The sequence below is a fragment of the Blennius ocellaris genome, assembly GCF_963422515.1.
Source record: "Blennius ocellaris genome assembly, chromosome: 5".
In the NCBI taxonomy this organism is placed as follows: Eukaryota; Metazoa; Chordata; class Actinopteri; order Blenniiformes; family Blenniidae; genus Blennius; species Blennius ocellaris.
The window spans coordinates 22,959,364-22,976,004 of NC_137654.1; the positions used below are offsets into that span (position 1 = coordinate 22,959,364).

Sequence of the window (16,641 nt, forward strand, 5' to 3'; positions counted from 1 at the left end):
CCGATTCCTACCAGGAATCTGAGGAATAACCTGTCAGGAGGCTTTAACAGGATGCTGGGTTATATCAATCATGGGGGTTTAGTCGCGCTCCACCACCTTTCTCATAACCACACTCATGTTGGGAACCCGAGTTGTCACCCTAGAGCATGACGGCACTGATGTGGCGTAAACTTCACACATCGATTCACCAAACGTGTAACGTGTAATCTCTGGGTTCTCAACAATTACTATCCACATGTTTTCAGTGTGTTCTGGTAACCATGGTGCCCGCTCAGGCGTGGCCTGGGGACTCATGGGGTGGTGGATCAAGCAGATGGCAGGCTCTCCGGTGCCACCACCCGCTGCCTCCAGGCCCCAGCTGAACCCCGAGGGTGTATCCCTCTCCCTGGATTAAATTGCTTTAAGGGGATTTAAATCCCGCAGCAGACTGGGGCAGGATATGACCAAAACACTCTACTATGAGACACACGGTTATCTCAACACTATGTACTTAATTTGAAGTTTAACAGTCACCAAAAAAAAAAAAAAAACTAAATTAGAATAATATATCACTACCCTGTTAAACAGTCTTCGTATCGAAACTTCCAGCTCACATTTTGAATGAAAAGGAGCAGAAAAGAAGATTTAATTAACCTCTGAGATAAAACCAGAATACATGCACGGGTACAACATGCAAACTCCATGCATCAGTCCTTACCACTCTAGATTTGTTTGTTTTTTTACTTTTTTTTAATCATTGACAAAGTTCTGGTGAAGACAAACCTGCATCAGCTGCTGTTTGAGCTTCTGAATCTCGCAGATGTTAAGTTCGCTGAGCAGATCGTCGACGAGGCTCGGTGCGGGACGGAACAGATCCTCTTTCTTGGGGATGGAGATGCGGTTGTCGTCAGTGAGGGCATTGGCCAGCTTGATGAAGCCGTTCTCATATCCGTGGAGAGCCTCGTCGTTGTTCGGCTCAGTGGCTGCATCGTCGCTGAACTTCAGACCATCCAGAGAAATGCTCAGAGGGCTGTGTGAACAGCACGGGAAGGAGCATTAACATTTCTGTATTGTAAAGCAGCATGAGACGGCACGAGGTGTAATTCTAACTGACCTGTTGTACAGAGTGTCTCCGATGGTCATGTAGTGGGACAGCTCTTTCCTCAGAGAAGCTTTCAGCTCCCGCTCCGTCTTGATGGTCTCCAGAGCTTCACTGAGCTGACGCTCGGCGATCTCTTTGAGGCGGATGGCATCCTCCAGCTGGCTGTTAAGAAACTGGGTGTCCTCCTCAAGACGACGGATCTCATGCTTCAAGCCCTCAAACTCCACCTGGGTATTGGGGGGAGAGTTACAACTCGCAATGAAATGTTTGAGTACCAGTAAATCTCTACCGTTACCATTTTCTGAACTGGAAAAGCTATTTTTGCTCAACTTTTGAATTGGGGAAACACCCTTGTCTAATTTATCTAACGGGCAATTTCACAAAGTGAAATGTGCAAGAATGAAGTGCTGAAACACTGAAAATTAGTTGTGGAGGTTAATTTGTGTTACTTTTGTTTTTTCCTGTTCAGCAGATCTAAATAAGGCCAGAAAGTGGGAAGTTTGAACGACGACTTCACCTAATGAATGAGTCTCTGATATGTTTCAACAAACTACACGGCAGCACAAGGTTTCGAAAAAGAAAAGCACAAAGACATCTGCTTGTCTCGTCACTGTACAACCAGGCTGCTTTTTTGAGTATCAAATCTCTAATCCTTCTTTTGGCTGATAAATTATACAAGAAAGAGATGACTTGGGGAGATGGAGCACTAATGATACTGAGAATCGGGGCTGTACACTGGTGAAAGAAACTGCACAAGATGCCTGAAGCCACCAGTTTAATTAGGTTTAATAGAAGAGACATCAGGATTATTGTCAACGGTAAATTTTCACGGAAGGGGGGGGGGGGAGTTTATTCCCCAAGCTATTTAGATTTGGTGCATGTATGGCTGCAATTTTTCTTTATCCTCACCTGACTCTGTTTGAGCACCGAGACCTGCTTCTGCAATGAGATGTTCTCCTCCTCCAGCTCGGTGTAGTCCTGCAGCAGACGGCTCTCCCGGAACTTGTACTCCTTGATGTCATCACGCAGCTGATTCCTCTGGAGCTCCACCATCTGGCTGTTCTGTGGAGGCAGACAGAGGAGGAAGAGGATGAGGAAGAGCTGCCGGTGACCGCTGGTTCAATTGCGTGTGACCGAACCAGGAAGAATCGGCAGTCGAATTGATTGGATGTTGTTGTTAAGTGTAACCGTTTGTGTCACTTTGGCCCTTTAACACCATAAGTCAAGCTAGATAAGAAAGGGCTTCCATCTGGCAAAAACCAAGTGAGTGTGTGCGTGTGCGTGTGTGTGTGTGTGTGTGTGTGTGTGTGTGTGTGTGTGTGTGTGTGTGTGTGTGTGTGTGTGTGTGTGTGTGTGTGTGTGTGTGTGTGTGTGTGTGTGTGTGTGTGTGTGTGTGTGTGTGTGTGTGTGTGTGTGGAGGAGGCACTGCAGGTGTCTCGGCGGGCAGTGGGCCACAAGTGTGCCTAGCTGCCAGCTCTGATCGTACCAAAGACATTGAAGCCTACTTATCTCTTGACTGGTGACTGGCCGTGTAACGATCTAATTTCCTAAAGAGAGGTCTCATTAGGCTCGATTCTCTGTACAGAAAGAGACGAGGACTAATCAGCCCAATTGAGGGAAAACTATAGAACTCATTAAATCATGTGGGACACGTGAGATCAGTGGGACATGAAAAACATTATTTGGCATGCTGTAAGTGCAGACACCTGCTTAGGAATAGTGCTAATAATATATGTGAGGTGTGAGATGTGCCCCCCCCCGAAGACACTACCGGAAACTAAAAGCCCCAAGGATCCGATCAGTCCGACTGAGCCACCTGTGTCTTCACAACGCTCGTCCAAGAGTCTTCCCGTCATTTCTACTGAGGTTTGTAAGCTGACGCAAGTGAAAATCCCCGAACTGGGGAGTGTCTCTCTCTCGCTCTCTTTCCCTGGAGGTGAATGAGCGAAACCGTCTACTGGTGAATATGCAACACGAAAACACAACAAGCAGATCTCTATATTCAAAAGCGCTGATCTCAAAAGTTCACGGGTAAAAATGGATGTCACACTGGATCTTGCCATTGGCATAAGTTTGGGAAAGTTTAAAACCACATACACAAAATAGTAATCATCTGAACAGTGTGTAAAAAAAAAAAAATATCAGTGTGAAGTTAGTGGCTATGTTTAAGTGTCTTTCTCTCTCAGGCTGACCTTGAGGCTGAGTACACATCAGCAACACCAGTGAATAGAAATCGGGTTGAGTAATAATCTCGTGGTGACAGGATTCTCTGGAGGTCATGACGCTCACAAATAAACACTTTTAACTGTAATAATTGCAGATTGTGTTGAAGTTGACCCAATTACCGTACACATATATTTTGCGTACATCGCCTTCTTAAAATAATCGCCCAAGTCATTTTTTCAGGTTTTTCAGGAAACACAAAAAACTGAACAGCCTAAGTAACACTCTAGACATAAGACAATATACTAAAGGTGTATAATCACATGATCTGTTTAACTGAGGATGTTGGCGATTTTACCAGAGGTGGGCAGCATCATAAGGCGTTGATTTAGGCCGAAAATTCAAAAAATTACTTTGGTAATTGTTTTAAGAATGTGACGACACGTAACACAGTTTTAGCCACATACATTACCACAAAAAAAAAGACTGATACGACAATCAAACTATTTGTTTTGCTACTCTTTCTATAATTGAAGTTTAATTGCTTACAGAGAAATAAACGCAGCGACAAATAGGTTGTTTAATCCCCACTGATGAAGAGTACACGCTCCCCGTTTGCTCTGCGTAATATTTAATCACTATGTGCAGAGCAGAGCCGACGTTTGAAGGTGTATTAATATGCATCAGGGCTTTGCGCATGTCTAATGAGCGTGGGTGTTTGCTGCGCCCCAGCCCTGATGTCGCGCATTACTAAATAATGCATAAGCTTACAATGCAGATGAGTGCGACCACTAAGCTTTAATACAGCGGTCATCACTTCTGAGAGAAATCTGTATTAAAGTAGAGGCCGGAAGCTTTTAAAGCTTTAATAGATTCAGATATTTCTCTTGTCAGACTGGAAGTATCAAACAGAATCTTCACAATTAAGTCATCAAAGACTGTGAACGTAATCTGAAAAGTAATCATTTTAGCCGACAATGCCGCAGCTGTTATTTAAGGTCTTAATCAGGTTATCGTGGCTCAGCTGGTCAGTCACTGCAGGCAGGAATAGATGAATAGAGGACACCAGTGAACCTGATTACTATTGTACTCTCCTCTGATTAAAATGCATGGCGGGGTTTTGATCTTTGACCTTACTTCCACATCCTCTGAGAGTAGGGTTACGCCCCCTCTGCCGCCGACCCAAGATTCAGGGAAATTCACTGGAGGTGTGTGTTTCTGCTACGGAGAGTAAATAACATTTAATTGTTCAAGGGACATACAGCTCGCTGGGGAATGTTCGTGATAAATGGCAGTAATATATATGTGTGTTTGTGTGTGTGTGTGCAAGTGTAAAAAGTGGGGTGTGATTTCTTTCAGGCTATCTGCAGCCTGTTTGTGGGATGTTGTTCATGACCACAGGAAGCAGCGTGCTGCTTAGTGATTGTAGCTGTTGTCACTTCAGGTGATGTCTGGACAGCTGCCTCAACGCGCCCACACACATGCAGACAAATGTGTCGCTTCCATGCAAAGTGGGTGGCAGAGAAAACACAAGGTCGTACTGTGACAGCAAAGACGAGATGTGTAATATGTTGGGGGGGAAAAAAACACAGAAGCACAGTTATCCCATTGATATCTGACAAAGCTTGTAGCTTTCGATCAAATAAACCCTACCAAAATGAAATAAAAGCACATTTTGGTGGCTCAGGGTCTACCTATCTGTACTGCACAAAGTCTCACACATACACACACTGAACTGTAAAGCCTTTTCCCCCCACTAGTAAACTGCTTTTGACAGAATAGTGAAGCTGAGCCTGCTTAAATCTCACCGAGTTATTTCTCAATGTGTTTGAGCCTCAAACCTCTAAATCTGAGGGAAATAGCTCCATCACTCAGTAAGCCCCAGCGCGTAAAGTTTTAGGCTTAACACAAGTGTAGATTAGGGAATGTTTTAATGGTTTGTTAAAGGCTCTGCTCTGTTCTTAGTATCTCCAGAGAAGCCAGCTTGCATTTCTGAAAAATCCATATTTGCAGGCCTCTTACCACTGTGTGTTCCCTGGAAAGTGCTGCCCAGACTCCCAGATGGTGCGAGTCTATATTATTCATATAATAGCACAGATAGGCTTGATATAAATATTTTTTTTATCCCCTCTCTGGCCCCTCTGACAAAACTCTCACAACACTGACCTCCATTTCACTCTCCATCCTACTCACTTTGGTGAAATGCACAAGTGAGATTTCTTTCTCTCCCCCCAAAAAAATCCTCCCAGTGGAGAGCAAAGACGCTCCCATATGCCATGACACCGAGGCTCACGATTCAATTCAGTTTGTTTTTAACCCCTTTCTCGGCATCTCTGTCTAATACCAGTGAATGACCTCCATTTTGCCATTTCACCAGCGCTGCTGCTGCTTCCATTTCTCCAGCACCCCCTCCTCCACCCTCGCTCCACTCCAGTGTGTCAGAGTGCTCTTCAGGGCCACGCATCAGTCACAGAACAATTCCTCCCTCATACTGAGCTTCACTTCTATCATATCTATCTGGCAGATAATAGAGTGAGCAGATCAGCTCGTACTCTGAAATAGAGGTCAATTTAACCGACTTAGCTGATGAGAAAACCAAAAAAAACAAAACTTTAAATGTCCTGTAGGCTCTGCCGCACCAATTCCAGGCCATGTCAGTACATGTTAAATCCAACGCTACCAAGCCAAGCCCTTTCAACGAATACCTTCAGGAGGGATGTGGCATGAATTGCAGATGTGGTACAATTCATCCCCCAAGTGAGACTTAAATCAGAGCAAAGGAATAATGAAGATCAGAGGCGTCTTGCTCCTGTCAAGAGATGCACATGAAAGCTGATCTGCTTTTATCCTCCCCTCTGCTGCGAGCAATTGTCATTCTATTCAGCCTACCCAGACTCCATTAAGGGAAAAAAACACAGTCAAGGTCGTGCGTTTCAACAAGACACCAAAAATAAAAAAAAAAGACTAGAGGGATCCTTGCGACTGATTGGTTGATGATGCTCTGCCCAGTGTGTGGCGGTCGGAAAGCCCACAGGGAGAACGTACGTCTGCTCACACTTAGCTGTGAATGAGTGATTTTTAGGTCATTTGGATGGGAGAGTGGAAGAATAGTGAAATGTGTTTACAGCCGTGAGTGGAAGTCAGTGTGCATGTGTGTGTGTGTGAATGTGTGTGTGTGTGTGTGTGTGTGTGTGTGTGTGTGTGTGTGTGTGTGTGTGTGTGTGTGTGTGTGTGTGTGTGTGTGTGTGTGTGTGTGTGTGTGTGTGTGTGTGTGTGTGTGTGTGTGTGTGGGTTGAATTACCGGTACTCATTGATCGACATTAAAAACCTTTTGGTTCAGTGAGTCAGGGAGACTTTTATACAGCTTCCTCAATGCTGATACCAAAACTTAATCAATGAAAATCTTCCAGATGTATTATAAACACACTCTAAAAAAAACAGCTATTGATCTTTGACGAGTTCCCACATTTTGAAAACCCCTCCCTCACAGAACATGAATATGATTTTCCTGAATTAAATCACTAAAAGCCTCACACATTTGCTTTCATCATCATTGTCAGACAGATGCCGTGCATGAGAGGCATTATTGAAAGTACTGACAGTAAGATCGTATTTATCTTAGAAGCAGCACCATTAAAAGAAAAAATCAGTGCAATGCCGACAAGGCATGTAATGAATGGATGCCTGAGGTCACGGAACTCAGACTTTATTAATAAATATTCAGACACATTATACAACACAGGGGGGTGTCACCAGCTGCCTCACCCATGGTATTATTAACAATTACTACATAACCTGTTCTAACTGAACTGAACCGAATAACAAAACAGAAAAAAACCACAGGTATAACCACAATTACCACAGGGAAAAAGTCCTGGGAAATGACATATCATCAATCTTTGCATTATTCTACCAGACCGTGCCACCGGCGTCCCACAGCTGCCACTACAATAGCTTTAGCAGCAGGGGAAATTAAAAGTCTCCCCAACTGTGAGGTTCACCCTCCCTTTGCAACGCATCAGATGATAAAACAAAATGTTTCACTTGTTTTGTACTGTGATTGTAGCCATTTCAGATACTTCACTGTAGCAGTAAAACACACATACACACACAACAAAAGTAATCACCTGACTTCCTCTTCTCTCCACTCGTTCCAGACTCCGTTTGCCCTCTCACTACAGATAAAGATTGATGCATTTGGCCTAAACTATGTCTGGAATTTTCAATTTAGATAGTCATATTTATTCAATTGTGTTCATGTTCTTCTTTTTTCTTTTTTTGTTACAAGTGCTGCGTACCCTCTTAACTTTTGAGATGAGATGCCCCAGACATAGTCACGAGACAGATGGCAAAAATGGCAGCAACACGTAGATATGCCGAGCATCATGGGGAAGATAAGCCTGATAACAGCTGGAGAGTTTAAATGTAGGTTGTGGGTAACTTGTAACTGCAGTAGAAGGCAGTATCTGGTCTATAAGAACAGATTTTATTGGATGTGCCTCTTTTATTTTCTACTCAATATATTAGACTGCCCTCTCTGTTAGCTGTAATATAACAGTTTTCAGCCATGTGCATTCCTCACTGGTTGCCTCCTCTTTATTTCCACAGGCCACGAGGTGATCTGTCATAGCATTAATGTCACAAGAAATAATAAGGCAGCCGACATCGACACCTTCGGGCCCTCTCGGAGTCCTATTACATTAGCCTCATGTCAGAGAATAATACCAGGGAGCAAAGAGCCGCCTTACTTTCATCTTTGTAAAGCTCAACTTTGGCCTTTCAGTAATAAAGGTAGAGCTGCGGCGCTGCTGCGACATGGGAAACTGCTCCCGTGCACCTCTGCTGCACTAAACTGAAACCCTGCAGCTTTGCACATTGATTTTTCCACTGGTAGTAATTGCATTAAAAGTCTTCCTCACAATCGGCTTAAACATCTGTTCTCATCTGATCGATGTAGATGAAGCTGCCGTTCCTGTTTCAGGTGTTTAATCCATTTCGTTGGGAAAAAAAAAAAAACTAACCAAAAAAAAACACTTAAATTAAAAATGGGGTTTAATGCTTGACAGATTCTTGCAGTGAGTCACTGATGAGCAAAACCAGTGATGCTTAATGTCTAAATGGCTTTCACATTGTGGGAATAAAACTACATGACAAAAAACGCCAATCAATTGATTTTTTTTTTCTCAGAATAATCGGTAAAGTATTACAAATGCACATGGATCAAGTAGAGATAGACCGAAGCACACTGACAAAATCTGAAGCTCTTTCATGAGAAGAAGGCAAAAAGAATTATGTGAGGATAATGGTGGCCATCACTGTCGGCGCATTCCCCTCAACACAAGAGATTGAATTTAATGAAGTCATGGCCATTAGAGTGCGCCTCCTTACAGTGTTACTGGCTCTTTGTGGGGTTTTAATCCTATAGACAGTGCCGCAGCAGTGAAATACGTCTTATCGGTGCTTTGGGCCAACATTCTGAGTCCCTGGCATGAGAGAGTGCCTGGGAGGTTTTTTTTTTTTTACACGCGACACATGTACCCAGCTAAAACTGCTGTAACTGAAATGGTTGTCAATGAACTGGCCTGCTGTGGCAAAGTCAAATCCATTTTCACAGAGCGACGCTTCCAGATCTGTTGGATTATGGCGCTTGCCATCGACTGGTTGGTGTACGTATGGCCAATTTACAAATCCTGGCTCTTTTTGTGAGACTTGCACGGGTAAAACACACAACGCAAGCAACCAAACACAAACACCTACAGTTAAAGCTTAACTGTCAGCTGCATACCACAGTGAAATTGAGTTACTCATTCAACCTCCTGACTCAATGCGATTAGCCATTTTCCCAGCAGAGCAGGACAGTCCACCGTTGGTTTCAAATTTACTCTCACTAAGCATCTTCCCCTCTCCAACGGATTTTCGGCTTTCTTCTTTTGTGCCACTCTCATGGCCTTCTAGTGCCCTCCTTCTCCTCCTCCTCCTTTCCCCTCATCCTGCTCCCCCAGCTCCAGCTTTGGGGCTAATTTGAAGCTGAGGAGACAAAGCCTTCTTTCAGTCCTGTCAGCGTCGTCACAATGCCAACCCCAGTGCCCAGGCTTTCCTCCGTTTGCCTGCCACACACACTCCTCACACCCAGCAAAGACCATTAGTTGGGTTCCATTATCTCCCATACATAGAGAGATTTACACTACAGACCCTCTTATTTAACCAATTAGAGCTATCTGGAGCCCCCAGTGATGTTAATATAGCAAGTGACACCTGCAGAAAGGCCAACATGGAGGCCACCGGTGCGGCACTCGCTTTAAATGTAGATCAAATAACTCACAAATGTTCATGGCATGAACCCTTTACAATTGGAATAAAGAGTGCTAATAACCATAGGAGGGAGTTTTATAAGACTCAATGATGTTGAAGTTTATACTTGATGAATGACTGGTGGGTGGAAGATTTTCTTAAACACAGGAGAGAACACAAAGCTGCTTCAAATGCACAGCACATCTGGCATCTATATTGCTCAGTATATACCAACTCCAGCCCAGAGCTGAGCAGCAGCTGACCTAATTATAGTGGAATTTGGAGCTTTCCGAAATTAAGTCGTCATGAGGGGCATGCCATTTTTAAGTTGCTCACTAATCTCGGTAAGAAACACCACTGACATCTGTCTCAAGCAACGACGAACAGAAAACAGCCTTATAATCAGCAGCTGTCAGTCAGGAGGAGAGGTTTCCTTTAAATTCTTAATGTTACCGATTACTACTGAACAGTAGGGTCGGCTAAATCTGCTGTACACAACCATGGAGAGATTTGTTTAACCATGGCACTTTGAAAGCAGGGGAAAAAACAAAACAAAAGACGCCTAATGCCATGCTGCAGAAAGTAATGTGCAAAGGCATGTGGGCTTACTTCTAATTCTCAAGCTATCACTGGGGAGGGAGATTTAAATGAATGGGTAAGATTATATGAATGTTCCAGCAACCAAAAAGCAGTTGGAAAAGCATAAGATTCCTACCTGCTCTCTGATAAATGAAGTATCATCTGCATAATCTAGATCTTTGACTGTCATCGCAGCAAGGCGAATGTAGCTTAAGAGTCTCTTTCTTCTATTCTCATGTGGCCAAACTCTTCAAACGAGTTGCTACTTCAAAACTCCTTCATTATTATTCCGACCTTGACTAGGCTGCCAAGGGAGAACGAGCCTTTTCATCAAAAGAAGCCAATCCATAGGTGAGAGGCTCCCATGGCCTTCCTGTCAGATACTGTTTGCTTCTTTCCACCTCTTTGTGTCTCCATGTCTTGTGCATCAAACAAATTCAGTACACATCTCCGTCAACGTTGCTCACTTATTAATTGCATCTCCCCTTCGCCATCCGCATCACGAAACATCTCGCATACTTCGCTCTTGGTAAAAACACAATCCAAGCTCTATGCTGCACTATTGTCTCCTCTAATGAGGTCAATTAGCTGTGAATGCCGGCACAGAAGAGGTCACACATTGTCCAAAGTGGGGCAGAGACAAAAGCGGTCTCCATTATGATATTAAGAGATGCTTTCTGGAAATATGCGTGTGTGTAATTCACAGAATTGACTTAGTTGTGCGACAGCCGAACACAAATGGGTGCGTTTAAGGTGAGGTTGTTCATGAGACGAGCCACAAAAGCAATTTTCATGCAGCGGTTCCAAATCTTAGACGCAGATTAATGAATTATTTATGCCGAATCATGAGATCTTTTGTCTACAAGAATATTTCTTAGATCCTCCGTACTTTCCCAGTAATTACGACTCCACCCAGGACTACAGTCGGGGTGGAGTACATCATACCTGAAGAAAAGGTGTTCCGTCAGTCATAACGTCATTATTATATAATACAGGCTTTGATATCAGCCTCATAAATGTGAGTTCACATTAGTGCAAGAGAAAAAATCTTTACCCGGTGTTACAGCCTCTGGGTGCATGTTTGACGAAACACTTATCAGCTGAAACTAATAAACAGTCGAGAGGAATATAATCAGGCTCCCGACATCGGCTATAAAAATGTGTTTCTTGTTGCTTCTGACGGAGGTTACTATCAAACACATCCGTTGTTGTAAAATACTTGCAAGCAAACCAGAACAGACATCACCTCGTGTTTTACCTCCATCTCGTGTGTAGAAACGGAAGAATACGTTGTATTGTGATGAACAACGTCACCAGATTTTCACTTGTAGAGGAAGGGGTTCTACTGGGAATGGGAAAGTAATGCGATTTGGCTTCTGTCTCCCTCCCCTTCTTACCTCTCTCATCTCTTGGGTGATGGAGTTAAGGCGTTCATTCTCAGACTGGGTGTTGGTGAGGATATTGCGTGACTGCCGGAGCTCTGTCTGAAGCTCAAGGACCCTCTGCTCGTAGTAGGCCTCCTTGCAGGCTGACTCCTGGATTAGAGACTCTTCGCGACTCTCCCCATCTGCTGCCACCTTCCTGTGGTTGGAATAAGCTTGTCCAAAGGCCTGCAGATACAATTGAAGAAATGAGTCGTTAGTGAGAAAGTAGCCTTCACTGTTAACAGATTAACAACATTCATTTTTATTTGTATTCACATTTCTGAAGCATGAAACTAAATGCACATTTAGTAGAAGTTGAGACATTTAAAGTGACACTGATCTCTTGAACCGAGGGTGAGCCCAGGACTGGAGCTCCAAAAACCTCCCAAAATACAACCATCACTCTGTAGAGATAATCAGTTAGGCTCCATCTGGGCTGCATCATCCCATCTTCCCCCCCCCATTCCCCCCCCCCTCCCCCCACCTCTCCCCTCCTCTAAGACTGCGGGATGCGGGCCTCCCCTGCACGTGCGCCGCAGCGACTCCACAGATGGAAAAACCAAACGGGAAAAGTAGAGCAAATGGACTAGTGTCTAGGCGATCACGAGAGGCCCGTATTCTAATGCTCTTAATACCTTGGGAGATCATATCAGAGCAAGGGAAGGTCACCAGATATTATTTGATTTCACAAGCTGGCCGAAAGGGATGAACTTTATGAAGATTAAATAACTATGTAGGATGTATAAGCTGAGGCTTCCGCCTTCTGTTGAGGGATATTTTTCGCTGAAAGGTTGTGAATGGTCATGCCGTTAGACGGCACAAACAAATGAGAGAAAAAAAAAAAGTACTATTATTAGTGCTGCTTTAATTCTGACCTTAATTTGTTAACGGCCCAGAACACTGCAACAAAAAGAATGCACAAAGGGAAAGACACTGTCACTGCAGCAGAATCAGGCTTATGCATCAGTCTGCCTTCTCAAAAGAATTGCCCTGCTGATTGCAGACTTTGTTTCCAAAGTCACAACCGGCGACGATCGGATGGAGAATCTGATTCTCCGCTTCGCCTCACAGCTCAGATACTTCCAGTAATCTGAAATCACCTGAGGCACTGAATGTGACCTTGTTTGCAGCTGCAGTGCACTCTCTCTCCTCTCTGACCCGCTACCCCATTACTCTGCACGTGACTGGCTGCTGCAGGATTTTCTCTGTTTGACTGTGTAGCGTATTAATCCCAGTAATTCCTTTAGAGCGAGGGGGGGGGGGAGAAAAAAATAAATAAATCAGGAAATTTGTATTAGTCGAACTGACCTACTTGTGGGACTTAGCGAAATGCACGAATGTGTAAAACTAGTTCAGTGGGTGAGAGAAAAGTTCACAAGGAAGAAAAGTGAGCTTTCATGCTGATGCAGAAGAAGCTCATTTCAAGTTGGCATCGTGTTTGGCTGTATACATAAAGATGCTTTTTTTTCAATGATGAGCTGTGAGTGTTTCTACAAAGCTTGAAAAAAAACTTAAGTCGACACACCCCGTGCTGTAGCATACAAACACAAATCATTTTAAATAGAAAAAGTACAAGGAGGTACGTTGCTTCAATAAAAATTTAAGAAAAAAAAACGCCCAAACAACATACAACTTGATATTCTATATGTCTATATGTCACATGTTCCACATCCCTTTCAATAAATCTCACCGTTCATCAGCAGGAGGCTGAATTTGATTAAAAAGTCATTATGAGAGGCAGGATTAACCCAATCAGAAACGAGGGGAATCCCATCATTGTAATCTTGCTGCGTGGTCTGTATTGTAGACACTCCATTCAGTTCAATTTCAGACTCTTGTCCCTTCAGATATTCAGAGTCAAAATCCGCTGACCCAAGGTCTTTAATCTCGGCAACCCAAGCGTGGGTTTAGGCTACTTTTAGGGATGGTAAATTGGGGACGCACGCGACCAAGCCTATAATCTCACATTGAGCTGCCCACCCAATTCATAATTCATCTTTAGCATGCCATATGTTGTGGGTTTTTCTGTATGCATAAGACATGTGATCATGGATTAATAATCTCTTGTAAAGCTAATCAAAGCCAGGTCTTTAGTGATTAGCAATGTCTGGACTGGATTGCATCACAGAGGGCTTTAGCCAAAAGTATCAAGGTACATAAAAATAAGTCAAGAATTTTACAGACTTATTTCTCCTTAGGATCTAAGATTTGTCTCCAGATGTGTGCATCAAATATAAGTACAGATGTTGCAGTGACTTCTGATCATAGTTTAATTATTTTTCGCAGAAGTCACAATTCTTTCTTTTATTTTGAATAATGACCTCACATAAAGCCTATCTCAAAGCACTGGTTTCTCCAGGATTGAGAGCTCTTTTAAATGCATGGTTACAATATAAATCAGTGTGTTTATCTTTGAGAGAAACAAATGTGTCTGTGGAAGCACATTTGTCAATAGCAAAAGCTGTGATTTAACAAAGGTTGTCTGTGTGGTTGTGTTGAACACATGATGGTACACGGTCAGATTAGGACGCCCTGATGATTACACAGCCTTCTAAGGCAAAGTCTAACTACAAGGTGAGACACATCAGAACTCAAAGGTTAATCATACCTTACTGCCCTGCCACGGCTGCTCAAGAGAACGGGAAGAATGCTGAACACCAAGACTACAGCTCTCTGCTCATGTGCAACACCTTACAATACAGAGGAAGTTCAAGCAGAGAGAATATAGGTCACAGGCTTCGCATTGATCTTCTCAGCTCAGGATTCTCCAATCCAGTGAGTCAAGAGCACCAGAGAGGTGGGCTTTGGGTATCTGACAGGAATAAACAGATCAATACCTCAGGTCTCAGAGGCCCAGTGGAGTTGAGATACCCATCTAAAATTCTATTTTCAGTTCCTGTTCCATTGGCTGAGAACACAGTTTCTACAGCAGGAGGCTAGAATAGCAAGGAACTACAGTAACTGAAGATCCCCTCGAAAAGAGAGAACAACTGGGTGAATTACAGTTAATCCACGAGGTACACAGTGTATGAGGCCGGGAGTAGCTTGTTGAATAAAGATGAATCTCTTTGAAGAAAACCTGCCTGAGGACCCGAACGTAATTAGAGCAAGCTGGTCATAGATCTGACTTTTATCAGCGGTCAAGCTCTGATCATCCCTGTGTTGGAATTTCTGTTTAGCCCCCTGTGGTCTCACAGCCTAGCTCTAATGGGAAAGGAAAGCCGGCCGCACAAAGAAAATGAGGAAAGACAACCACCGAGAGGTGTGAGACCGAGAAAGAAAACGATAAAAGCTTCACCTTCATGTCGGTTAAGCACACAGAGACATAGACGAGAGAAGAAACCCGCTTCATCTTCTGCATGTAATTGAAGCCATGGTATTTTCTGTAGGTTGATCAACAACCGCTAGATTTTAATAAGAAACTCACTTGATGATGCCAGATAAGACACGAGACAAGTCTCTACAGACCAAGATGCAGAAATGTGGCATGAAAATGTATTCGACTGGAGTGGGGTGATGCTGAGCGGAGGTTGTCTTGAGCAGCATTCTTGAGCTATGACTATCTGAGGCAAAAGCAGCACAATGACAGGGTTTGTCATTTGGGTCTGCTTAGTTACTCATACAGACTGTCCAGAGTGTTGGAGTTGACCCTGAATGCCAAAGCAGTGTTTCGGCAACACTGAGGGCTGCTTAGTGTTACGCTGTCATTGTAGGCGACTGCCGAGGAGGAGAGGTGGAGCAGGAAGAAAGGAAAAAAAAAACAACTAACTCGTGCCTCGTGAATCTCGGCTCACGTGTGGCCGCTATTTGCGATGATAAACAAACCCAGTCTGTTTTTTCCCCCCCTCCGTCTTCATTCGCGGGCCACTGCGCAGCCAGCAACTTTGAAAGACAAAATCGCTTCGAGGTGCATGGAGGGTCTAAATTTAGCGGCAAGCTATCAACTCATAATGCAGATTTCTCGAGGTCAAAGCACGTCTGGAAAGTCGGTGGGTTTCTGCAGCACACATGTGACCTCGCATGGCAAGCTGACCCACTAGTTTCCACTGCGTAGCCTGTAAACATTACATTTCATCTATTTGTCTTGGACACAATAACTCTTCAGAATACTTCTGCTTCAACAGGGCGTATAACACAGTTCAGTCGGGAATACAAACTAATGTCACGTGTGAAAGAATGTTTTTTTTATTACCAACAAGAATTCTCATAATGAGTAACAGCTCATTATTTCCTCAAGGCTTTACCAGTTAGACAGGACAGAATAGAAATAAAGAGGCATATTCACTGTGTTTTCCTGTTTTATCGGAAATGAGACTTAATCTCCTGGTTGTTGTATTGAACTCTCAACAAAAACTGTTCATTAGCTAAAAAAGTAACCTCTAATACTTTATTTTTTGAGATTGTAAAAGACCAAAAAATGTTAAACGTGCAAAACTAGAAGACAAAAACAGAAGGAATAACAGAGGGTGATAGAAATAAAAAATGAGGGATGCAGATGTTTAGCTTTCGACTGGCAGCGAGCCACATTGATTCATTGCAGAGCAGAGAGCTGCTGGGCAATTACACACACACACCCCGCTTCCAATTTTCCTAGTGTGCCCTCCAGTCAGCCACACTACAGCACCTGGTATTTCAGCCATGTTTAGGCTTGCATGGAGAAAGAGGCAAAGCTTCAAAGCCTCCAGCAATGCTGCATGCCAGTGGCAAGAAATGCTCAGCAGAGAATATAAGACAGCAGAGGTCAGCACAGTGTATGCGTGTTTATTACATGCACATGTATTAAAAAAAAAAAAAAAATGCATTTGCCTCAAGTGAGCTTGGTGCATGGATATACTGTACGCCCTCCGTCCTTTGAGGGAGTGATCCACCTAAAAACAGCCTCAAAGCACAACGCACATTGTGGGTCTATTGTGCTGAATGAAATGACTGCAAGAGAAAATGCCAGAGGGGATGGAGCCATTGGGAGAGGGTAGAGGCATACAGCTAAAGCACACACACACACACACACACACACACACACATGAACATGAATGCAAACTCGCACAAAAAAACCAGGCCTCCGTGTACAAGCAATGTACTAATCAGACTCATGAGGCCTTTTAC

At 43.6% G+C, this 16,641-nt stretch overlaps 1 protein-coding gene across 2 annotated transcripts in view; it reads right to left on the reverse strand.

The window, feature by feature from the left end:
• LOC308130916 (protein bicaudal D homolog 2-like) overlaps positions 1–16,641 on the reverse strand; it is a 41,018-nt gene that overhangs the window by 12,992 nt on the left and 11,385 nt on the right. For both annotated transcript variants that reach the window (XM_080497431.1, XM_080497430.1), the window contains exons 2-5: positions 11,512–11,724; positions 1,991–2,143; positions 1,094–1,308; positions 763–1,009 (exon numbers count right to left, since the gene is read on the reverse strand). In XM_080497431.1, coding sequence (XP_080353557.1) covers positions 763–1,009; positions 1,094–1,308; positions 1,991–2,143; positions 11,512–11,724 — 828 coding nt within the window. The remainder of the gene's footprint in view (positions 1–762; positions 1,010–1,093; positions 1,309–1,990; positions 2,144–11,511; positions 11,725–16,641) is intronic.